The sequence below is a fragment of the Antedon mediterranea genome, chromosome 5 (assembly GCF_964355755.1).
Source record: "Antedon mediterranea chromosome 5, ecAntMedi1.1, whole genome shotgun sequence".
Lineage (NCBI taxonomy): Eukaryota > Metazoa > Echinodermata > Crinoidea > Comatulida > Antedonidae > Antedon > Antedon mediterranea.
The window spans coordinates 7,680,418-7,707,857 of record NC_092674.1 but is presented as its reverse complement, the minus strand read 5'-3'; the positions used below and the strand labels follow the sequence as shown (position 1 = coordinate 7,707,857).

The 27,440-nt window shown below is 30.1% G+C and overlaps 2 protein-coding genes and 2 long non-coding RNA genes across 4 annotated transcripts; all 4 read left to right on the top strand.

Moving 5' to 3' along the window:
* Nucleotides 1-7,282: 7,282 nt before the first annotated feature.
* LOC140049150 (uncharacterized) lies at nucleotides 7,283-10,990 on the top strand. Its single transcript, XM_072093967.1, has 7 exons — nucleotides 7,283-7,652; nucleotides 7,757-8,005; nucleotides 8,397-8,531; nucleotides 9,028-9,168; nucleotides 9,478-9,609; nucleotides 9,971-10,114; nucleotides 10,641-10,990. The coding sequence occupies exons 1-7, from the start codon at nucleotides 7,283-7,285 to the stop codon at nucleotides 10,988-10,990; spliced, it is 1,521 nt and encodes a 506-aa protein (XP_071950068.1).
* A 1,597-nt stretch (nucleotides 10,991-12,587) lies between these two features.
* Nucleotides 12,588-13,148, top strand: LOC140050060 (uncharacterized). Its single transcript, XR_011845360.1, has 3 exons — nucleotides 12,588-12,662; nucleotides 12,905-12,983; nucleotides 13,121-13,148. It is a non-coding gene; the product is annotated as an uncharacterized lncRNA (long non-coding RNA).
* Nucleotides 13,149-13,546: 398 nt separating this feature from the next.
* LOC140050057 (uncharacterized) lies at nucleotides 13,547-14,529 on the top strand. The gene is made up of 3 exons (XR_011845357.1): nucleotides 13,547-13,664; nucleotides 14,103-14,175; nucleotides 14,470-14,529. It is a non-coding gene; the product is annotated as an uncharacterized lncRNA (long non-coding RNA).
* A 5,444-nt stretch (nucleotides 14,530-19,973) lies between these two features.
* On the top strand, nucleotides 19,974-21,511 carry LOC140050056 (receptor-type tyrosine-protein phosphatase alpha-like). The gene is made up of 4 exons (XM_072095069.1): nucleotides 19,974-20,224; nucleotides 20,450-20,592; nucleotides 20,817-20,952; nucleotides 21,399-21,511. The coding sequence occupies exons 1-4, from the start codon at nucleotides 20,030-20,032 to the stop codon at nucleotides 21,471-21,473; spliced, it is 549 nt and encodes a 182-aa protein (XP_071951170.1). The 5' UTR covers nucleotides 19,974-20,029; the 3' UTR covers nucleotides 21,474-21,511.
* Nucleotides 21,512-27,440: the final 5,929 nt, after the last annotated feature.

Here is a 27,440-nt window from a genome sequence, read left to right as displayed (position 1 = left end):
TTCAGTTTTTTTTAAACTAAAAATGCATTGTCTCCTAAAAACATGAAAAATTAAGATGAATAAAATCAAACTTTAAATAGACCATTTTGTAGTTTTAACAAAGTTAATCAATTCCGTCGAAAAAAAACACGAACAAAAATAATGTTTTCAGTTATATAATGACAAAATAAACGGTAAAATTAAATCAAAAACTCATTGGCTGGCAGCCAATTTGACAATTTATTTGCTTTAATATGCACTTTTTACATGTAAATTATTTGTTTTTTGTTCAACTTTTGATTAAAGTGACATAAACTGGCATAATAAAAATATATAGATATATATATATATATATATATATATATATATATATATATATATATATATATATATATATATATATAAATGTTCAGGGGGACAATACAACTGTTTTGTGTGAAGTTATATTTTCCCTCTGAAAAAAAAAATCATTTTTAAAATATGCCATTTTAATGACACACTAATTATTCACTTCTATCAAAAATTGGATTGACAAAAATATATATTTACCAAAATTGGCTGCCTACTAATGCGATTTTAGTTGAATTTAACTGATTATTTTTTTGGGGGGGGGGGGGAATATATTTTCAAGAGAAGAAAATTTCTTATTCAACCTAAACTTTAAAAATGCGGTAAAGGAAAAATAAAAGAGAGTATGAACAATTGTTCCAAAAGAAAACTTGTGTTTGAAACAATTTTAGAAGGAGTTCTTTATGTAATGTTGGACCATAAAACTAATATTTAGTCCTACTGCATTCAAGCGCGTATTTGTTTTAGAGTCTTAGAGGATTTATCGTCAACCTTTACTGTTTTTACTTCTGAAAAAATAATACAAATTAAGATGTTAAATAAAAAAGTTTATTATATCCTAAATATCTTTATGTAAATCATTATCCAATTGCTCTGTACATTACACTAACAATTCTAACTAACTAGGCGCAGGCAAGTGTGTCATGCTACGTTTTGAACTGGTTATATTATTTTTGAAATCATATTTTAATTAAGATTTAGCTTATTAATATTATACTTACTACTTCTTTCGGTAATAAAAGCTCATACATTCATTATATTCTGTAAAAAGTATTTTATTTGAATTCACCTGGTATCAGTGGTTCTCAGAAACTATTCCGTCGTCAGGGCTAAAGTATATTACTACTATAATGTTGAAATAAGATAAAGTAAGAAAGTAGAATAGTAATATAAAATAAATAAATAAATAATAAATGCGCTGCTTATAAGTAATGTTTGTTTTTCCGACAACTCTGTTATTGTTGTTTGCGACTGTATGATAACGACTGGACAAAGAGCCGAGCTTTTCAAATTTTAACCGTCGACAAAAACAACGTAAAGCAACCAAAACAAGAACGTTACCGGTAACTTACGTTTAGTAAATAGTTTTCAATCTCCGTTGATGTACAAATTCACCAGTTCAAGTTTACAACTAAGAATCACATGGTTATTAACAATTAATGATCCTTAACCATCCAGAAATGAATCAAATTATAATAAGATACAGCGTTATTAGATTTGTTACATTAAAGACCATTTATTTAAAATATCTACGCAAAACATTATTGATAGTTGAGTAATAATAGTAAAAAATCGTAATAAATTCGCTGCTTATAACTGTAACATACTGAAGAATCAAACGTTTCTGAAAGCTGATGGCATCCTTCATTGTCGAATATTGCGACTGTATGATAACGACTGGACAAAGAGCCCAGCTTTTCAAATTTTAACCGACGACAAAAACAAGGTAGATCCACAAAAATAGTTTAGTTATGTTTGTTGAATAATGTATGTTAGGAGTTGAATGTTGAGAAAATACCATGAACTTCAAGACAAACTGTTTCATTCAACTAGGATTATATCGGTTTAATATTGAGTGGCTGTGAAATAATGAATGTTTACGATGAATCTACATTTAATAATAGGCTGGCCTTATGTCTAAGTCGAAATGACGTGTCGTAGTAGCCAGGTAGCGCAAATTTCAAAACACTTTCTTTCAACGAGGCTAGGCCTACATTTTACTGCCGATTGAAAAACAATTTTAACTTGATCTACGTAAGTATAATTCCATTTGTTTTACCTGATTAAACTTAGAGTAGATCATATTGTTGACTTGTATGACGTCTTGTCCTATACTGATTAGTTGACTAGGCATATGCATATATATATTATTATGAATAGAAAAATAATAATTTGGAGGATGGAATATAAATATCATGTGCTATGAAAATAGCACATGATACAACAGATACACAAATACCCATAATTGATTGAATGCGCTGTTAAGATTAGTTTTATTTATCATTTTATTAATTATTATTCAACAATGGTAACTCAAAACGGCATAGGCTGACATACATGAGGCCCTCAACACACCAAACAACGGTACATAAAAGTTTACATGAAACTTTAGAACATTATAGTTCATTGGAAAATCTATTTTTAGTTTTAAAAATCGTGTGAACGCAAGTAGTAATTCTTTGATCATGGCCATTAATCGCCACGTTCTTAATGTGTCAAGAATGCACATACAATGGAATGCCTTGTTGCATTGACTTTTTTATATAGGTGTATATACATTTTTATTTTTGTTCTATGAGTTAAGATTTTTTTTCTTTTTTGCTATGGATATATTATGTCACCATTGTATTCTGAAATAAAAAGATAAATGAATGAATAATATAAAATAATAATAATATATATATATATATATATATATACAAATCAGGCAAAGAACATTAATTCTAAACTGCCCGGTGATATACTGAAATTTTAATTAATTAATTTGAAACGATAAAGATGAGGAAATCTGTGAGAATGAGAAAAAGTCGCCCCAACCGAGACTCGAACTCGGACCGCCTGCTTGATATGCAGATGTCCTAACCATTAGACCACTGGGGCTTTCATGGTATTGTTCGAACTCGATTGGATAGCGACTCTTTAACATTCTCGGCGTGGTACGGCGGAACAGCACTAGTCCTCAGTTGTACGCACGCGCACCAGAGATCAAATTGATACGCCCTCATCTTACAGTATTTTTATTCACGAGGCGGGATCTCCGAAGAGATACTTTTATATATATAAACAAATCAGGCAAAGAACATTAATTCTAAACCGCCCGGTGATATACTGAAATTTTAATTAACTAATTTGAAACGATAAAGATGAGGAAATCTGTGAGAATGAGAACAAGTCGCCCCAACCGAGACTCGAACTCGGACCGCCTGCTTGATATGCAGATGTCCTAACCATTAGACCACTGGGGCTTTCATGGTATTGTTCGAACTCGATTGGATAGCGACTCTTTAACATTCTCGGCGTGGTACGTTATATATATAAATCCAAAGGCAAATTACTGAAAAAATGACAATGCTGTGGGTATCAGTGGCTGGATCTCAATGGAGATACAAAAATAAAAAGCGAAAAGCTAAATCAAAACGATAAAGTAAACAGCCAGAAAAGTTAGCAGAGCTTTCGGGCAACACTAGCCCTTCATCAGTGCAAGTGAAGGAATTTGGATAACGTCAGAGTATAAAGCTGGCAAGTGCTGCCTCGGTGGACAGGAATAAAAGAAATATAACAAAGGGAGCCAGGGTGCAGTCATATATATATATATATATAAATAAAATTTAAAAACACTAAGCAGGAATGTATCATTTACTTATTTATTCACCAATAGAAAATTGGAGCAAAAAAAATGCTTTCGTTAATCGAGCGTTTGTCCCAAACTAACAAATACATTGTATACAAACAATAACAATGGAAAATAACAATACAATGAAATTAACAAAATAAAGGGCAGACAAAAACCATAAGAGATGGGCCACCTTAAATCAGTATCTTGATAATAAAAGTTATGTTATATGTTTAACGAACAAATTTTTAGAAAAAATATTCTTTAAATCTAAAGGCAGGTTGTTCCAAAACATTGAGCCGGTAAGAGACTTTAAATTGACCAGCCATGGTTCGGACTTTTTCGATGTTTTATGTTTATGGATAATTATATAATAATGCATTACAATTTTATTTTTTTTTTTTTTTCTCTTTTGTGGCGTTAACCACTATTTATTCATTTCATTTCATCAACAGATTAATACAATTATTTCTAATAATAATAATAACTATTCATTGTTATTCTTACTTTTGTTTGGTTTGGTGTATTTATATATATATATATATATTTTTTTATTTTTATTTTATCAACGTTACTGTTCTTGGAATCAGAGCATTATTTCTTTTCTGTTATCCACTTTTTTCATAATTTTCTAGTATTTTTTTTGTTCTATAATTCTCAACATCTAACATTGTGAACACTTAACTAATAAATGTACTGTATGAGATACATTTACTAATGTTGTATAGTTATTTTCGGTAGTATTTTTGACATACAATTCATTTATACCCTATATACAGATTATATACATTATTTTAAAATACGAATAAAAAAAACAAAAACAAAAATATTAAAAATGCTTTTCTTACTCCTGTGTCTAGTTTTATGTCTCATGGTTACAATTTTATTTTTGTGAACAATTTATTTAAATCATTTACATAAATTGCTGTTCCGTCACAGGTGCATCGCAAAATCTACTTAATGAGTCTAGATAAGCAAAATAAACAATAACAAAATCAACATTTATATTTGTTACGGTGTGTTTACTAGAAATGCCAGAATTTTGCGCTGCACCTGTGACGTCACAGCAATTTACGGCGACGGCTTGTACGGCAAGCCCGTGCGGCGATATCCTTAATCTCACAATGGTGCTGAAATCATATAGGTACATCCCTAAAACATGGTCCTCGGTCAAGTTGTCCTTTAAGCCTAGTTAAACATGTATCTTCTGTCTCACGTAATTGTTAACGAGCTAATTTCCAATTGTTGTTACATTTTTCAATTAATATACTTAATTACATCACTTACTTGACCTTCATTGAACAAATGGTATTACTATTATGATAATATGACTATTAATATACTCTTTTGAGGTGATCCCTTCCCTAACATTTGTTTTAATCTTGATTGACCCACAACTTTTCACAAGATATCATCATTTAATTGGTATTTAAGCTGTATTTAAGCTGTATATAGATACAAATAAGTCTATCTCAGTACATTATTTTATTATAACGCCTCTACTACAAAAACAAACACCCCATTCCTGACCTTTGATCCTAAACAACATGAAGATCAAAACAATGTATAAATAATGTGCGAAAGACTAAAACGTAGTATGGTATTTGTGTGCATGAGGAGTGTTTTTTTTTCTTAATTTTTTTTAATTGTTACCATGCTGCCCTATGTTACCTTTGATTCCAAGTTGTGAACGCCACATACAATGTGGTACCAATCATAATGGTCGAGTTTGGAGGAAGTCGTTCCTCTATTTCAACTTTAAATATTGTATTTGAATTTTATTTACAATGATTCCTTAATTATCTGAGGGGCTGAGGATAGGTGAGGTGGAAGGAGGACGAGGTAACAAGATGATCGAAGATGGAAACCGATGTTAAAAGGAAGAATTTATATTTAGATAAGATAGATCTTATCTTAAGGAAACAATTTAGATATTATTATAATAATCATCTGTGTTCAGTTTCTGGAATTGGAAGAACAAGAAACTTGTTTAAACATAAAACGTTGACGAACATACATCACAAGAAGGAAATGATATTATATTTATAACCAAGAACTATTCAAAATTAAACTACGTACAGTGCATGTGAGGGCGTGTGGCGCATGGTGTTGGAAGTTGGACTAGTGATCGTGAGACCGAGGTTCGAATCCAACTCTCGCCGCATTGCTTGTATCATTAGACAAGATACTTTACTCTTTACTTACGTTTGCCTCTCCACCCAGGTGTATAAATGGGTACCCGGTTAGATCAAAACACAACTTTGCGCTGATTACTATAGCTGAATTATGGGAATATGTTTACATACGTGTTTGATCCGAAAAATGACTGGGGTAATAATGTTCAGCGCTTAGAAAAGCTTGCTTGTAGAGCACTAAAAAAGAACGAACTATTATGTTTAACCCTCGATCAAAACTAAGGAATTATTTTAAGCTATTAAAATAATCATCGGGTCTCAGGAATTGAAGAAACAGGAACCTTGGTTGAACATAAACGTACATACAAGGAAACGATATTGTATTTACTGACGAACGTTGCATTCATACGGAGTACAACTGAGGACCACCCATATAGTGGTTAGTAGGGCAGGAGTAGAGATGTTTCTCTATACAAGCTTTCAGCTTTTTATCTTAAGTCTTTGTTTGTGGCAATTAGGATTATCAGGTATGTCTTGAAAGGTTAGAACAATCTCTTTCTCTTTCTTCATTTATTGTTATGAGTTATATAGTCTAGTAGGACGTATTTAATGGACTCCTTGGATTATTTTAGTCGAAAGGGTATGTCAATTGATAGCAGTAATATGATTTATATTGACTTGATAAATGCCTGAAGAATAAATTTATTTAAACAAGAAAGTCAATATATAAACTAAAAACAGGTAGGCCTAATACATAGTAGATTATCATTCATAGACACCTCTATTGATTAGTAGAATAAGTTGCCTATTATGTACAAAATGCCCAATCTCTTAAGCATTATAAATCGGTACGAAAGAATATGGACAGTCGAAGATGTGGACGTATTACGACATTTATTATATTACCGAAATGTGTTTATTTCAGAAATATAATTTTTTTAAACCATTAAAGGAAAAATCAAATAATATAATCAAGTTAATTCCATTGTTTAGATTTTATATTGTTACACAATCCGGTTAATTGTTTTATTCATTCATTTATTGAAACTTTTGCAATCGTAAAATAAAATACCCATTGAAGTTGAACAAAAGGCCTAGTATACAATATGTCAGAGTTACATACAAAAACGGATATCAATTATTATTATCAATTTATCCAGTTATCTTCACTTAGAATATTGGATAAAAATAATATAAATTAGATAAAAGTTAAAGGATATTATAAAAATAAAAAAAATGAAAAATAATAATAATTTTCTACCATGTGTTTTCTCGCCCAATTAGATATTCAGTTTTTATTGTTCAAAACCACTTTAATACAAATATTTACATACCAAGTTTATCCATAACAATATTTGTACTTAAAGTATTTATATTTAATAGTATTCATATTTGTATTATACTTTTTTAAGAGTATTAATTATATTTGTATAATAATTCAAACATTATTTATATATCTCTTTGTGAAGATCCATTAGATATAACCATGTATTCTAATACACCATTGACGTCCAGATATAGTGGTAAACGCAGGTTTCGAGGATACGCAATTCAAGAGGACAAAGACATCAGAGATTTATCAGTTGGAATATTGTACAAGAATATTGATGGGAGAGATAAAGTGACTTGGAATGATACTAAGCCTCATAACAATACTGGACAACAACAAGAGAAAAGTATGCCCAATGGTAAAATCTTTAACACAAATAGCAAGATTGAATTCCAAACTTCCATCTACCACACGTTTCTAGGTGTTGCTGACTTACAACCTGATGATAGAGTTGGAGTTTTTTCATTTGAAGCAAAGAAAGGCGAAGTAGTTACAGATTCAGCCATTGTCTTGACATCCGATTCCGGTGAGTAAGTTCAGATAGATCGTAATGGAACCTAATACCATTATTTTAACTATTAAAATTTACTCTTTTTCTAAAACCACATTTTTATCTCTTATTCTTTACAGCTGTAATTAGAATGGAGTATAGAACGATAACAGTCGGTATTGGAGAGTATGTCACTATCAATCTCAGTAAAGGTACTGATCTTGACGATTTACGTTGGAGACATAATTACGGTGAGGAAATAGACCATCTGAGGAGCAATACGTCTGCTGTGATTGAAAACATACGAATGAAAGATGATGGCGTATATGAATGTTTTACAGGTGATAGCCCTGATGGTAACCATGGTATCATGAGACTTATTGTTAGAGGTACATTACGTTTATAAAATTATTGATTGCTACAACCTTTCCCATAGAAGAATGGTTATTAATATATGTTTGTTAATATTGTAGAAGGGCTTATTATTGATCATTTTGTAATGCAGTTCTCATCTATAATGTGTATTTTACAAAATAAATTTGACTTCTCAATGTTTTTATCTAAAGTTACATAACTCAGAAGTCTATTACAATTAGCATCCTCGTTCCTGAAATAATTTATTTTATCCATCACTCACTGTATACTAATTAAAGATATAAGGCCTATTTGTTTATTGGATTTTGTTGTAATCTGTTATAATCTTGAAACCTTTATTTGTCTATTTATACAGTATTATTAGATATCATTTTGGCACTGTTTAATTATTCATATTGTATTTAGCTTGTCCCTCGCCAAAGTGGAATCCTCCAGACTGTGAAATGGACTGTCCCGTATGTTATAATGGCGGAGTATGTGACGATAAGACGGGTGTCTGTATTTGCACAGCAGGATTTAAAGGAACGTCTTGCAAACAAGGTATTGCATTTGCTCCTTAAAAGTACGTAATAATTAATAATTAAAATTTATTTCTTAAGCTTAAATACACAAAATAATGTTGAATTTTGTTTTGATAATATATAATTTGGATGTACGTGTGTATTATTATTATTATTTTTATTATTATTATTAGGGGGTTACCCCGGTGAACTGGTTCACACAATAGCCCCTGTATCAAGGGGATTACCACCTATCTGATAGGACAGTGATTAATTCACTATTGGTAATCCTTGGCCACATTCCCTAAAGACATAAAATAAAAATAAATAAATATTATTATTATTATTATTTAATTATTATTATTATTTAATTATTATCATTAATTAATTATTATTATTATTATTAATTATTATTATTATTTATCATTTAATTATTTAGATTATTTAATAATTCAGATGATTTGGGTCGATTGATTAGCTTATTCCTACGTACGTAGGCCTATATATACTTACCCATTTTATTTGATTTATTAAAGGTTGTGGATATAACGACTGGGGTCGTGACTGCAACTTTGTGTGTTCTGTTGGAGGAAATTGCACAGGAATTGTTTTATCTCCACCTGATCCAGTTGGTTGTACATGCCACAATGGTTTTGGAGGAAATGATTGCAATACAGGTTAACATTTAAATAATATAAATATAGTTTTGCATGCATCAATGCATTTTAAGAGGAAATAATATGTTATAATGGTTACTACTTATTCATTTGTTGTTAATAATTGTAATTCATGATTACAATATTCGTTGATTTTTACGTTGTCATCATCGTATTAATTAAATATAATAGGTGTTTTTATTGTCATTACAAATATGTATCATGTTATTTAAGTTCAGGTATGAATATTTATTAATTTTTGTATTATAATTATCTGTGACATAATTACATAATTGTTGTCTCTGCATTGTATAAAACATCTGTTTATAGTGTGTGACACAGGTTTCTATGGAGCTGATTGCCGGCAAGTTTGTCACTGTGACAGCGAACATTGTGATACAACGAGTGGATGTAGGACTAAGTCAATGTGTTTAGACGGTTACACCGGAGAAGGATGTCTCGGTAGTATTTTGTAGTTACTAAATTATGTATACATTATCTAGTTATAGGCATAATTAACGCTGCATTTACCAGTTATGATTCCAAAAATATCTATACTGAGTGTACCAATATGAACTTGACATGACCTATAAGAATGTATACTATACATATTGACAAACTAAGAAATACTCATGTGGTAGATAATTAACCAGAATTTCTAACACGCGTGGCCTCTTACAAGTCCACCCATTATTTTGCCACAAAATACGAACATCAATGTCTGTCTAAATCTAGACTCCAACAAAGAATGTACTTTATTATAACACAGCATACTTTGATATATATTCACATCACATTGGTTTATTGCTTTGTTACACTACAGTAGAGCATGTGTCATGTTCATCCGGATTCTTTGGTGATTTGTGTAATTTCCAGTGTCACTGCAAAGACTCTGAAAATTGTACTCGAGATGGAAGTTGCGATAGTGGATGCCATGAGGCTTGGGCCGGGCCAAACTGTAGCATAGGTAACACCATACACTGTTATGATACACATTTACTACTAGTATAATATTCATTCTCCGCCGCTGTTGTTCGTTTATGCTATGGACTTTTAATTATTGCAAATTTTCTACCCTTTTTTCATTTTCATTTTCATTTTTTCTTCGCGGTGTATCCACCCACCACGTAGGCAAGTCATACAATAAATACGGTACCGTACAAGACATTTCTATCTGGACACATTGTATAAACTTTCGGTTGTCAAATAATAGTATAAACAAAGCAGCCCTATATTCGATTTATTTCATTTATTTCGATTTTATTTATATTTCTTTTTTTTCTGAATTTTTAAATGAATGTAGGCCTATAGTATTATACTGTATTGCATACAGAAGAAAATGTATTCAGATGTTGTTAAGTAAACACACAATTTAACTTTGAAAATAATAAGTTCGTATAGAATAAATATTTGTCATTATATAGTAATAGGCTAGGTAATTTGTATATTTGAATTTATTTATATTTATTATTCTGTATTTTATTTTGTCTTAGCATTACCATATCGTTCTGAACCGCCAACTATTGTAGAGCAGACAGTAACTACCGTGACGTTTGACGTCACTTGGATTCCTGGTGAAGACTATGGAACAGGAACAATTATAAAACGGACGCTTTTGTATAAGCCAGAATATAATGATACATGGACTTCTGTCTCTTTTCCTATTAAGAATAAATTATTGATAATCGATAACTTAATTCCAAATGCGAAAATAAAATTTAGATTACAATTTTTTAGAATGGTTTATAATAATCAGACAGGTGGACCAAGAAGTAACGTTGGATCCACTAAATTGATTTGTTCAAGTAAGCACTATTTTTCAGGATTACTTGCTATAACCTGATATCTCTATACGCATGCTCAGATCATATTCACCCATAAATTCTAGCCAAATGTCATTTTATTTATTTTTATTTATTATATTGAAATTTGAAAATAGAATAACGCCTACTATAACCGAATGTAATTAATATATATTTTTTCTAGATACCATGTACGTTAATTTTAAATAAAAACCGCCGTTTTAATAGTCATTATCATAATTATACAAAAATCATTTATGGCAAAATTAATTAACCAGGGAAAAGTTAAATTTCACTTTACCTGGAATAACAAACACTTTCCTGATTTTTAAGAGAAAAAAATAATGTAATGAATGTGTATACTTTAAAAATAACATTTCAATCAATTAAAAACAAAAAGCAATCTTACTCGATCAGAAATAAAATACTATACATATCTTCAGTAATAATAATGTGCCCGTAAATATTTTTCTATTACAAATAGGTTTACACTTTATTCTTGCTGTTTTATTTATTTATAATTTATAGGCCTATGTTATTACTTCATTATATTTTTAATTTATTCCTAATGTATTGTTTACTTACTATAGAACCATTGGTAGAACTAGTAACAACAATAAAAACAAGGAAAGATAAAAAAATAATCTTAAAATTAAAGGTATTAGTATCAGCATTCATTTAGTTATGCCAAGTTATGCCAAACCTCCAAATAATTGGATTCAATCATTCAAAGAAACAGTTGGATTAATTAAATATATTTTTTATAAATGTTACATTATTCTCAAAAGTTTTATATTTGTTTTTATTTATTTGTTTGTTTGTTTTTTAATTCAACATGATTATACAATTACGAAATACAGTGTAATTTAATGGTATACTTTATTTTCAGCCTGTATCTAGTGATTATGATCGAATTCAATGTAACTATATTCTTGGATATCAAGTGCAGTATTCGGATAGAGATGGAAATATACAAGGTGTAGTCAATACAACAAACAGTTCTAAACAGGTTGAAATATCAGGATTATCACGTTGTACTGATTATATAATAAACGCTCGAATTGTTAATAATATGGATATTGCTGGTAATTGGGGAGAGGACATATTGATACAAACAGCACCATCAGGTAAGTTAGACTTCGGATGCCAAAATACACTAATTGAGTTACTTAGTTTGTTGAACACTATATGCAAACATGATATATTCAACCCATTATGTTTTTGTTTATACCTATTTATTAATTTCATTAAAAAAAACTTTTTTTAATAAGGGTAAGTCAAAAACAAACAAAAAAATGACAAACAAATATTTTTTTATATTTTGTTATATTGATATTGTAAGTTTTAAAGTAAAATGAGCACCTTTGACCTACAAATTCTACTTATATTCGTATATAGAGCCATCGATAGAAAGTAATATATTTGCAAATAGAACACATTTACTGGTGAAATGGAACGCTTCTAAATGTGACATTCCAGACTATCAGGTGACCTACCATTATGAACTGTCAGGCGGTATATTTCGTCAAGGAATTACAATAGAAACAGAAGTTATATTTGGTGACGGAATTGAGCCATGTATAGAATATACATTTACAGTTTTTGCTTCATATCTAAACGTTAATACGACGTCTCAAACAAAGACAATTCTGTTTGGGATTGATTGTAATCCGTCAACTAACAATACTTTTTCAGACAAAAAGAAACTAGAAGGTTAGTGAAATAATCAACACACTTTACTTTTTGGAATTTTCTTATTTTCATTCAGTACGAATAAACCAAAATCATAAGAATTGGAAAATGTTTTAATATCTAACCGTTCCCACTCGGATTGTTGTTATTTTTTGTTAATTGTACATTGGGTTAAACTTACTTAAAAGAAAACCGGACCCGTTCACATTGAATACCTTATAAAAAGTGTCCATGTTCAAGTACAGTAATATTTTACTTTTTAGGTTACGTAATAGGTGTTGTAATTGGTTCAGTAGTTGTGGCCGTTTTCGTAGTTACTATCACTTTGATAATATTGAAACGGTAAAGTATCAGTCATATAGTTTTTTGCCAATTTTGAAATAACAATTTACTCGGGGTGGCATTGCAAGGAAAAAGGAGAAGAAGAAACTCAAAATAACCATCGACTTAATCGTATTCATTTCTTTGTTTTATTTTAGTTTAAAACAATCAAGCGCGAAAACAGAGGTTACTAAAGCTTCTACTCGTCAACAAGATCTAAACGCAAAAGATAAAAATTACCAAAGTTTGTACAAAAAATATGAACCCAATGAGTTTGAAAGTGTTCAAGCTAGTGGTGCCACATCTTCTGTTGAACCCATATACGCTGAGCCTGAACAGGATCCTGTTAATGATGTTGCAAATCTGGAAAAGCAAAGTGAATATAAAAACATTAAGTCTGATGTTTCCATGTCTTCTGCTGCTGAACCAGTATACATAGAACCCGAACATAAACAAGATCATGTTAATGATCAAGGTGCATATGAAATGCATATGTCTGCTCTTGTCATTTCTTCTGCTGAGCCCGTATACATAGAACCAATTCCCGAAACAATTCCGGAACAAGAGCCTGTGCCAACTCATGCTGTTGATGTCACAGAACTAGATGACAAAGCATACAAACCTATTGAGTTGTCCCAACTTCTTGATTATGTAACGAAACGCCAATCAAGCGTCAGGAACGGTTTCAAGAAAGAATTTGAGGTACTGATTTATTAATTTAATTAAAATTTATTTTAAACCTTTTTAAAATAACAAGTTTAACAGTAGTAAAAACAAATAAAACTGTAATTATAAATATTATAGAAAAATATAGACGTAGTAGATTAAAAATAATCATATAGGCCTACATACAATAGATCAACCTTCCTTCCTCCTCCACCTGTTTTAGGAAAACGTAGCATTTTAGGAAGAGGCTTGGTAGAGAATAATATTATATGGAAATAAAAATATTTATAAATACCAACACTAATAATAATAAATAATACGTTTTTAAATTTCTTTCTTGTAAATTACATGTCTAAATAGTGTATTATGGGTTTCATTTCCTCAACCACGATTTTCAATTATTATAAAACGGTAACATAAAAATAACAAATAATCAATTCGTAAGATAATAGCCTCACTTTTTTTTCTTTTTAGACCGTAAACAGTTTGCTTCTACGTCATTTGGATGATGACACGTCACGTGCCAGACGACCAGATGTTTTGATCTGTAAGTTTTATACCTTAGTATTAGTATGTTACGATTTGATTATGTTAAATGATAACAATTGATAATGAAACATTTTTTAATTTTCTTTGTCTATACAAATATAAAAAAATATTTTTTTTTAAAGAAGAACGTTTTTAAGCATTATTGTGAAATGCAGTGAAATTAGGCCTACACCATTTTTGTTAATTAAAAGAAGACTTGACTTGAAGTTTGCTGAGCCGATGACCAAAATCAAATATAATACTACAATATTAATTACTCAATAATGATTTGTTTTTATTTAATTTAATACAGTAAATAAACGGTGTTTCCAAATAAATGTTGACGCTGGTGAAGAATACATTAACGCTTCACATGCTGAGGTAGGTACCAGGTTGTGGGAAAGCATGTATTGAGGAGAGGATGTCGTTACAACCAGTCTCACAATATGTAATATTAAGTTCTAATATGAAAATGTGAAAAACTCTTTTAAATCTATTAACAATTAAATTGAGCCAGTTTGATATTGGAGTTCTAATATGAACATGTGGAAACTCGTTTAAGTTTGATATTAGAAAATGGCACAATATACTTTGTTATTTTAACCTTTCAAATCATCTTGATACATTTAAGAAACACAAAAATGACGTACAGTAGGCATTGTAGGTTTACTCGTAGTAAGATAGACAGAGCGATTTCTTTTTTTTTTTTATCTTATGTGGGTTCATCCCACTTTTATTTACAAACCACTGTTCTCTTTACATATATTTTTCACATATCATTATAGTTACAATGTTTGTTTAATCATCTGTATACATATGCTTATTTATTCATTTGTTTACATATTATCACATTGCTTAAACATATTATCTGTAACACATTTTCATTAACAAGCTTATTTTTTTTTCTTACATAGTTGTTTTTGATTTTTTCATCTACCACATTTTCATTTAACAATGCATATTCTCTGTTATACTCATTACTTACTACATGTTTACTGTTAACATAATATTGTTCTCATCCTTTAACATTAATATTAATATTTTTGTTCTTTAATGTTTACAAAACCAGCAGATCCTTTTTTGCATCTATAACTTCTTAAATTTTCATTTAACTTTTTTACTTTCTTCTCTTATGTGGATTCATTCCACTTTTTTTTTTTTTTTTACTTATTTTCTTTAAAAAAAAAAACTATTTCCATATATTATTTTGTTTATACATACATTATCATTTAACCACATTGATTACATAGTTTCCTCTTTTTATACATATTATCTATAACACATTTTCATTAACAAAGCTTATTTTTTCTTACATAGTTGTTTTTGTTTTTTTTTTCATCTACATGCATATTTATTTCATACAAATATAATACGTTTATGTTTAATAAATCCATCCCATGGGTTTGTCCCATTTTATTTTTCTTTGGATTTATCTATGCAAACATATTTTCATTTAAACAATGCATATTCTCTGTTATACTAATTACTTACTAACTTTTTACTGTTAACATTATATTTTCCTCATCCTTTAACATTGATTTTTTTGATCTTTAAATGTTTACAAAATTTATTTCCAACAGATTATCCTTTTTTGCATCTACAGTATAACCCATCAAAGTTTCATTTAACTTTTTTTTTTCCTATGTGGGTTCATTCAATTATTTTTTTTTTACTTATTATTTATTCTATTATTTTTTTATACATACATTATCATTTAACAACATTTGTGTTTAATGATCCATTAAAAAAATTAGACATTCTTTTTTTTCTTTTTAACCATTTTATCATTTCAAAATTCCACATGCAGTAAGAATGTGCAAATTACATATATACGGTATATACCTATAATATGAAAGCTTTGATGAAAACACTTCCCCACTTAAACCTAAACCTTCTTATCCTTCATCATTTTTTTTTATCATCAATCTATAAAAAGCTTTTCACATTTTGTCTTTTTGTTTTCAAATCATCAAGGTATACATGTTTACAAAACATACAGTATAGTAGCAAGAAAAAAAAAAACAAAAAAACAAAAAAAAAAAAAAAAAAAAAAAAAAAAAAAAAAAAAAAAAAAACATAATAGATTCATCATTCATGGTATCTCATTTACATATTTTCTTCCTTAATCTGGTTGAGCATATACAGTATACCTGCAGATTTACATATTTCTTATCTTTTTTTCAGATTTAAACATTTGTAGGAGATTGATTTTTTTTTCTTTTTCCAATAAACTTAATATCTTTACTTTATAAATACAAAATGCTCCTAAAGTGTATAATTTATTTACGTAATTATTGTCAGTTTCAAAAAAAGTCTTTTGAAAGAAAAAACAGGAATATGTATGCTTACTGCTCTAATTATTTCGTTTATCTCTCTCCATAAACATTTTACTGTTATGCACTCTACTAACATATGTTTATCATTCTCAATAACATTGCATGTGTCACAACATGGGGAATTTACAAGTCTCCACCTATGTAATCTTTCATTTGTTGGCAATATTCTGTGCAACAATTTAAAATTAAAATGTGCCAGTTTTTTTTCTTTAAGACCAGAAACTTTCTTAACCCATATTTTTGTCCATGGCATATTACCAAATATGGATTCCCACTTAACCTGTGCCGTAGGTGTAATATATTGAGCATCTATTATGAATCTATATAATTGTCTAGACGTCATATTTAAGACCTTATTGTTTGTAATAGGTATATCATTTACATTAATGTCATGTGTTGATTTTAAAATACATTTCCATTCTTTTGGAATGGCTTTCAATATACATGAATATTCACTGATCCAATTTTGTGTACATCTTAACCTTCTTTTTATCTCTATCGCAGGCTTAAACACATTATTATTTATTACATCATATATTTTTAAAAACCCTGAACTAATCCAGTTACAGTTATATAACGGCTTCTTTTTAATACATATAAACTCATTACCCCATAATGATTGATTAATAATGTCATCATAGCTTATTGGTTCCTTATTTAATCTATTATTACAAGCATTAGCTACTGCTATAGACTTAATAACTGAGAGGTAAAATGGTGGTACGGATATATTACACGGAACTTTTGATAAATTTGAGGTTAATGATTTTGGGCCTATCTTTTCTATATAAAATGTAGGTAAATATTTCCATTTGGCATCATCGTTTTCATACAGTCTCCTGTACCATTTAACTTGGAAAGATATTACCTGAGATCTGAATTCTACCATTTTTAGACCACCTTGACTGTAATTGGCACACATGGTTTTTCTTTTTATTTTCTCTTTCTTAGTTTCCCAAATGAATTTAAAAATTAATTTATCCACCTCTTTTATTACTTTTTCTGGTACTAGCAAAATGCAGGAATTGTATATAATTTTTGAGAGCGCTAATGTTTTTACAATAGTAATTCTTCCAAAAAAAGTGAGGTGTCTTTTCTCCCATGTTTTTAGGGTATTTTCTAATGCGTCTATTTTTTCTTTCCAGTTCTTTTGATAACAATATTCCTTATCATGTCCAACATAGATACCTAATATCCGAATTGGTGTGGATGTCCAAGAAATGTTACCATGTGTGTCCTTGCAGTCTCTTAAACTGCCAAGCCAAAAAGCATTTGTTTTATTCTTATTTAATTTTAATCCAGAAACCTCTCCAAACTTTTCAATAATACTTATGCTGTTATCTATACTATTTATATCCTTTAGAAAAAGCACAGTGTCATCTGCTAGCTGTGCAATCTTAATATCTTTAAATATACCATTGCCTGCAGGAACAATCAGGCCTTTGACCATATCACATGCTCTTATTTTTGTAGCTAGGACTTCAGCTACTAAAATAAACAATAGAGCAGACAAGGGACATCCTTGTCTAATACCTTGGTGCATTGCAAAACTTTCTGATTGCCAACCATTATTTGTGAATATACAATTTGTATTGTTATACAGTGCTTTTACCCAGTTCACAAATGAAATACCAAAATTGAATTTATTTAAGGCTTCTATTAAAAATGATCTATTGACACTGTCAAATGCTTTTTGGAAATCTAAACTTATAAGTATACCTTCAAGCTGTTCATTTTCCATGTAAGTAATTATGTCCTCTATTAGTCTTATATTGTCACCACCAAAGCGACCTTTTACATACCCTTTTTGGTCATTGTTTATTATATACTTTGCAACTCGATGTAATCTTGTTGTAAGAACAAAAGAAGCTATTTTGTAGTCAATATTGAGTAAAGTGATAGGGCGCCAGTTATTTAAATCTTTGTGATCACCTTTTTTGTAAATAAGGTTGATTATTCCCCTTCTTTGTGACACAGACATTTCTTGTGTGGCAAAACCATAATTTAGTGCATCACAAACAAGGTCACAGATAAGGTACCAGAAGAGTTGATAAAACTCAACTGTTAAACCGTCACTGCCTGGAGCTTTATTTTTTTTCATTTTCTTTATTGCTTGCTCACATTCGAAGAGAGAGAGATGACCCTCACACATCTCTTGTTCTGCCTCTGTGAGTTTAGTTAAATTAACATGAGATAGGTACTTATTTTATTTTTTTATTTTATGTCTTTAGGCAATGTGGCCAAGGATTACCAATAGTGAATTAATCACTGTCCTATCAGATAGGTGGTAATCCCTCTGATACAGGGGCTATTGTGTGAACCAGTTCACCGGGGTAACCCCCTACTCTTTTTCGAATAATGAACTGGGTTTCTTTAAAGTACACACAGGTTATAACTGTGTACACTGGACCTACGGTTTATAGTCCTTATCCGAGAAGACTTGTTCCACCACCAGAACTAGGAGCGAGTCGGCCTCGAACCAACTAGGAGCGAGGCTCCTTATCAATTGATTTGTAAGGAACATCTTGTTTTGCATATATTTTTTTGAAGAAATTAACCTCTTCCTTCAATATCTCTGTGGAATTTGATATAATGGATCCGTCCTGTTTTTTTAATTTTTTAATATGTTTTTTATTACTATTATTTTTCTCTAAACCAAGAAAGTATTTAGTGTTTCGTTCGCCATCTTCTATCCACTTTACTCTTGACCTAATTTGAGCGCCTTTAGCTTCCAATAGGTAAATTTGCTCAAGTTCATTCTTTTTTTGATATAATTCTGTTTCATACTGGATATTATTATCAGTATTATCCTTTTTCATAATTAAATCATTAATGATAGCAATTTCCTGTTGAAGTATTTCTTTTCTTTTGCATTTATTTTTATTTTTCATTTTCCCATATTTTATGGAGAATTCCTTTATTTTTACTTTAATCATTTCCCATTTATCCTTTGGGTTAAGTTCTTCTAATCTAGCTCTTTCTATTATGTTTTTGATGTTGTTTATATAATCTTCATTATCTAAGTGAGAATTGTTCATTTTCCATAATCCTGGGCCTCTTTCTTCATTAGTTAAACTTATTTTTAAGGATATGGCTTGGTGATCAGACATGATTGACGGCCTGATATCACATGTGTTAACATATTCACATAAGTCGTTAGATATAAAAAAATAGTCCAACCTTCTGTACGTTTGGGTGGATTTCCTTCGCCATGTGAATTGACATGTATCCGGGTTATTTTTTCTCCAGATGTCATTAAGATTCAGATTTTTCATAAAATGTGTTATTGTAAAAACAGAATTATCTACTCTATCGACACTACCTTTTTGGTCAAGAGCGATTTCTTTCGAATAAAATAATTTACAGTATTATACAACGATATAAAAAGACACATGCGCAAGTATCCCCCACATTTTCTCTTTTGTTTTGTATAATCGTGTTTTTTTCAATTAATGTTTATGTTGTTTTATTCCGAAGCGGTACAGTGATCATCGTGCTTTTATCGTTACTCAGACGCCATCGCATACTAACAATACTATGGATTTCTGGCGTTTAGTGTTTGACTATAGATGTGACGTCACAGTACAGCTAAATGAGATGGAAGATATAACGAGTGCACTGTACCTCCCAAAAAAGATCAATCAGAAACAAACATTTGGTGAATATACAGTCACTGTCAAATCAAATTATCAGAATGAATTTATGAATGAGAGACGAATCGTCTTAGAAAAGGTTAATATTTGTTTTTTTGTAAAGTCAGTGAATAATGCCATATATTATAGATTACTTATCAATGAAATAATTGAAACGAAATAATTATAAGTAATCGTAGTAACCTATTTTAATTTAATAAATGAGATGGTGATTTAAATCAATCGTCTGCTTATCAACCATCATTTCCTGTATCTTCTTACTGTAAATATGGAATTGATTCATTGATTTGTTTTTTTCATTAAGGATGATGGAAAACGACACATTGTTCAGTATGAGGTTAACCAATGGCCAAAAAACGAACCTGTTCCAGAAGTTGATGCATTTGTTAAAATCATTATGAAAATAATGGAACGAGATGATACTTCACCAATCTCTGTTCATTGCATGTAAGTAAAATCAAAAAGTAAAATTAACTGAAATAATTATTTTATATGATAAATGCTTTTCCACTGTGATAAACATGTATTTCTCTTTTTCACAACAAAACAATTTGTTACAGTAACAACTTGGCGTCAAGTTGGTGAAGAGTGAAGGTAATTTCACTCTTCCCTGGTATTTCTATTCTAATACGGCTGTATTGGTTTATTAATACAATGCATTTATGCAATAGGGATGATTTTGGTAGATCTGGATTATTTTGCCTAGTTTATTCAGTGATACAGAAAATGCGAGAAGACAAGGTGGTGGATGTATCCCAAACACTTAAAACACTGAGGTCAGCATGTCCTACTGTGGTGGACTCTGAGGTAGTTTCTTTTTATTGCGTCTTATTGTCTCTCTTATCTTTCTTGAATTTCTATCATACCAACGATTATTTTCGTTTAATTTCTTATACATTTTAACAATTACTTTTGTTTAAAATTCGTTGAATGTGTGCTCTCAAACTCAATTAACCCAATGGGTGCTTTAAAGCTGAATCGCCAAAAAGACATTCATTGCAAAACAAAACAATTTTGTTTATGTCGTAAATAAAATAAACCAAAAAAATCTACATCTTATCAAACTACTTCAGAATCTGAAGCCTTTCGAAGTAATCGTCTACAATATCAACTTTATGTGACACAAAATGCGATGTGCCCATATATGGACATAGTGATGTCATATCACTACAATATTTTGGCACATCACTTTTAGAACATTAAACTAGAGCTTTATTTGATAATAGTAATAGTGTTTAATGTTGTATTTATAGGTTCAGTACAGCTTTTGCTACGATGCTGCCCTGTGTTATCTGAAAATGTACGAGGAATATGCTAACGTAAAGTAAAATAATACTAAATACAATTGTTAAATGGATTTAATTCATTTTTTATTCATATTTCTTAAGCTTCCACTTTTGTGACCATCAATTCTTCTTATTGTTATTTGGCTCTCTATGGTTGTAGTCTCTTTCTATTTGTGTTTTTAACTTAGAATTTACTGTAACCGGAAGTAAATTGTTACATTTTTCGACAATGAAATATATCCTCGTGTTCTATTTTCCTTATTGAATGTAAAGTAATCATTTGGATTTAAATTGTTATAACCATGGACCATTTTGAATAGTTAAATAAGACAAGAACTCATGGAAAAGCGTGTATTAATGTTGTACTAATCTTCAAATGGACAGCCCTGTGTAATTCAGTTTGTTTGAATTAACTGTTTTGTGTTAAGTTTGTCCTCCTGAAAACAAAATCATTTTTAAAATATGCCAATTTAATGTCACATAATAATTATTCACTTCTATCAAAAATTGGATCGACAAAATATATATTTACCAAAATTGGCTGCCTACTAATGCGTTTTTTTTTAAATTTAACTGACTATTTTGTTTTTTTATTGTGGGGGGGGGGGAGGCGGCGACAATATATCTTAGAAAAGAAACTTTCTTATTCAATCTAAACTAAAAATGCGGTAAAATGAACATAAAATGGAGTATGACAAATTTCAGAAGGAGTTCTTTATGTAATATTGGAACATAAAATTAATATATACTGCATACAAGCGAGTATATGTTTATATGAGTCTTTATAGGATGTAAATAATCAAAGCTTTTTGTATTATAACAGTGAATGTCCGTTTTTTTTTGGAGTAAGAAAACGAGCTGTAGGTGTTAATTGTCCGTTGAAAATCAGCGAAATAATGGAAAAAAATAATTCCGCCTCCATCCAACACCGATCTGCCCTGTGCTTTCTTTATCGACAACATTTACTGTTTTTACTTCTAAAAAATGATAAAAATAAGATGTTAAATAAATAAAGTTTTTATATCCTAAATAGCTTTAAATCATTATCAAATTGCTCTGTACATTACACTATCAATTCTAACTAGGCACAGGCGAGTGTGTCATGTTACGTTTTGAACTGGTTATTATTATTTATGAAATCATATTTTAATTAAGATTTTGCTTAATAATATTATACTTACTACTTCTTTCGGTAATAAAAGCTTATACATTCATTATATTCTGTAAGAAGTATTTTATTTAAATTCACTTCGTATCAGTGGTTCTCAGAAACTATTCCGTCGTCAGTATAATACTACTATAATGTTGAAATAAGATAAATTAAGAAAGAAGAATAGTAATATAAAATAAATAAATAAATAATAAGTGCGCTGCTTATAAGTAATTCTTGTTTTTTCTGACAACTGGTGGCCTCTTTTATTGTTGTTTGACTTTATGATAACGACTGGACAAAGAGCCGGGCTTTTCAAATTTTTACCGACGACAAAAACAACGTAGAGCAACCAAAACAAGAACGTTACGTTACGTTTACTAAATAATGCATGTTATGAGTTGAATTTGGAGAATAGCATGAATTAAAGACTGATTGTTTCCGTCAACAAGGATAATATCGGTTTACAACGGACTGGTATACTGTGGATTAATGAATATTGACAATGAATCTACAGTACAATCATGATGCTAATGCAATTATATTGCAGCCGGCCCGCAGGCCCTGAGTTGAAATGACGTGTCGTAGCAAGTTAGCGCGAAGTTTAAAACATTATCTATCAAAGTGTGTAAGCCTACATTTTCCTAATGCTGGTCGATTGCAGAACAATTTTCACTTGATTTAAGTAAGTATCATGCCATTTGTTAACCTATACGTTTTCTAGAGCCTAGTCTAACAGACGCTGCCTGTTGGAATGTGACTATAGATAGTAGCCCCTATTGTTGAGTATTGAGTATAGTGCTATAGGCCTACTGATGTTCGTCTAGGCATATGTGCACTTGCATAGGTCTAGCTATACTATTCTGTATAGAATAAATAACGTTTGAAGGAGTATAAATATCATGTGATACGATAATAAACTGTGAAATATACCAAATATATTACCGACAACACTTGATTGAATGTTTCTTCTCATGCGCTGTTAAGATTAGTTTTACATGTTATTGAATTTTTCTTTGTTTAACGAGGGTAACTCAAAACGGCATAGGCTGACATACATGATGCCCTCAACAGTTCACAAAACAACGGTACATATAATAGTTTACACGAAAAGTTAAAATATGATAATTTAACATGATAATAATATTATATAAAACACTATGCAGGAAAGTAATATTTATGAATAATTTATAAATCAAAAGCAAAATACTGAAAAAATGACAATGCTGTTGGTATCAGTTTCAGGATCTCAATGGAGATACAAAATAAAATAATCAAAAAACTAAATCAGTAAGGAAAATTAAAGAGCTAATTATATATATGCATTACAAAACAAAAATATTTTTTGTGAACCATTTATTTTAAACCCTAAAGGCCCTGTCACACCTTTACAATTTAGGCAGCGAGTCCTCCACGTTTTAAAGTTTCTTTGTGGCATATTCTGGGCTTTTCCATTTTTCCCTGTACATGACGTATTCATAACGAATTGGACGTGTACACTAACTGCGTGTCCAGTAATTTCAGTAGTTTATGTATGTTTGTTTATGTAAGTTGTATGTTGTCATTCATCATAGTAATACATTATATTTTATATACCGTATTTATTCGAATAAACACCTCCCTCAATATCAGATAATGTATTATGCTATAATAATTACATTATTACTGAATAGAAAATTAGATTGAACTAGAGTATCTTCTGTCTCATGTTGTTAGCGAATTAATTTCAACATGTTGTCACATTGATACATTTTTCAATTAATATTCCAAATTGTTTAAAAACATTATTCCCTTATTTGACCTTCAATGTCAGAAATATTTGATTTGTTATTATTGTTTCCTCGTTATTATCGGCTTTGTTGTCTCTTCCAATCGCTTCCTTAATTGCCAACTTTAGAGCCTGAGTAGTCCTTAGAATAATGGTATGCTTATTCCTTATGTAATTCAATAGCATTTAATTCAGGATACAAACAACAGAAAGCAAAGGAATCTAATATATAGAAAATAAGTTTTTGGTACATGATTTGTACTACTCATCTATATATAAATTTACGTAAAGGCAAAATTCGGTAAATCGCGCCATACTTCTAGAATTTTTACTCGATGGTATATAAAGTTGGTTCGTACTTTCGGTACTGATTTTAAACACCTGATGTAACCCTGTTTACTAATTAAATTAAGTTAGGTAATTAGTTATAAACTTTATACTGACAGTTCCTTCTCAACGTTTGTATTAATTAATAATTACCAATAATATAAACGTCGTAGTGGTGTATCGTGACATATACTTTAATATTTCAATCGATTATGACAGTGACAGTTTTAACAAAGTATTAAATCGCAAATGTTTTACTGTATTTAGAGGTATATTATTTATAGGCCTATAAAACATGAAAAAAAATATTTCGTTACTCAGAGGATAAAGAATATCTATATATAAATTTACATAAGGGCAAAATTCGGTAAATCGCGCGTCGGTACTGATTTTAACCACCTGATTTAACCCTATTTACTAATTAAATTAAGTTAGATAATTCGTTATTGACGATTAAAACGAATTTAGGTTCAACGATTTGCCCCAAAGAGGGGTGTTTTCCGATCGTGGTATACACTGTCTAATGGATGTCCATCTTGAAAAATACCCGCCACAAAAATGCGAGGAGGCTTCGCATTTTCCTATCTCCTCCTACGATAATTGTTTTTAATAGCTGAAAACCGGTTGAACAGCTAGAGTACAGCATCAAATGTTGAAGTCAGTCCGATTTTCTTTAAAAAATACTATTTTGATAGATTTAATATACGATTCTACAAATGTATTGATTTGCGATGAATGGAACATCCCAATCTCTCAGTCTGCCAGAGTTTAACACAAGTAGGTAAATTTATGAGCCCTTGGTTTAACACATACGGTAGGTAAATATATGGGCCCTTTGAGAATAAACTTGCTCAATACTTCGAAAATACTGTAAATACCTATTAACTATTGTTGGTCCTCATTTGAATCGAACATTTCTTACTGTGAATGTTCGTACTGAATAGATGTAATATAAAAATATATACAAATAAACTTTATTACTGAGATTGTGGATAGGCTCTACTTTTAGATATATAAACACATTATTATATACAAATAAACTTTATACTGACAGTTACTTCTCAACGTTTGTATTAATTAATAATTACCAAAAATATAAACGTCGTAGCGGTGTATCGTGTACTTTAATATTTCAATCGACAGTTTTAACAAAGTATTAAATCGCAAATGTTTTACTGTATTTAGATGTAGGCCTATATTATTTATAGGCCTATAAAACATGAAAGAAATATTTCGTTACTGAGTGGATAAAGAATATACTTAAAAATTGTTCTTTTTTGTACCTATACGCTTTCCCATCCCTCAACCCTAATGTTACATACAAAACACAAATTGGGTTTCTTTAAATGAGTCCAAATCAAAAATTTGAACTCATTTTGTGATAAGTTTCTCCTTCGGAAGTAATTCCCAGGGTGCTAATTTTAGTTGACTACATCAATCATCGTGTCTATTTATTCGTTTCTGTAAACGACAATGTATTATAGTCCTGCTGTACCACATTTGAAATCGCAAGTTTTGTTACGCTGAAATTACTGTGTATTCGAGAACCATCTAGTCAGAGGTAATTATGCATTGGAAATAACGTAATGATTTTAACAAACACTCGAATTTAAAGTAGAGATATCGTGTTCAATAGAACATTAACCTAGTTGGCCATTTCGAATCATAACTGGAATTAGTAAAGAACAATGTGGATTATTATGATGGTAATATAACTATTAATATACTTTTTTCATGTGATCTCTTACCCTAACATTTGTTTTAATCTTGATTGGCCCACACATGAAACATTGTTTTAAAAATAATAAATGTAGAGTATTTAAAATTAATTAGCTTTAGCTACAATATACAGCTTCAAAGCTGTATATAGCTAAAAATGAGTAAAATGAAAATAATAAATGGTAGAGTATTTTTAAATACTCTACAAATTATTAAATGATCTCAGTACCGTTGTTTTAGTATAACGCCTATTAGGCTTCTACAGCAAAAAATACCTTATTCCCTGACCTTTGATCCTAAATCCATGAACAACCTGAAGAACAAAACAATGTGTATATATGTGCGAAAGACAAAACTGTATTATATTATTTGTGTGCATAAGTAGTTTTTTGTTATCATGTTTTGTTTATTGTTTCCCTGCTGACCCCTATGTTAAGTTGTGAAAACCACAAAAAATGTGGTACCAATCATACTGGTCGAGGAAGTCAGAGTTACCTATCTCATCTAAATTCTTCCTTTTAACATCGGTTCCCATCTTCGATCATCCTGTGACCTCTTCATCTTTTCTCCTCACCTATCAGCCCCTCAGATAATTAAGGAATCACTGTAAATAAAAAGTATATTAAATACAACATTGTAAGTTGAAATGGAGAAGTAAATGTTCAAGTAACGTAAAAGGAAACAATTTAAATATTATTATAATAATCATCTGTGTCCGGTGTCTGAAATTGAAAGAACAGGAAACTTGTTTAAACATAAAACGTCAAAAATACATCACAAGGAAATGATATTATATTAACAAGAACTATTCAAAATTAAACTGCGTACAGTGCATTAACCCCCGATTAAAACTAAGGAATTATTTTAAGCTATTAAAACAATCATCGAGTTTCAGGAATTGAAGAAACGGGAAGCTTGGTTAAACATAAAACGATCATACAAGGAAAAGATATTCTATTTACTGACGAACGTTGCATTACAACTGAGAACCACCCAGATATAGTGGTTAGTAGGGCAGGAGTAGAGATGTTTTTCTCTAAATGTT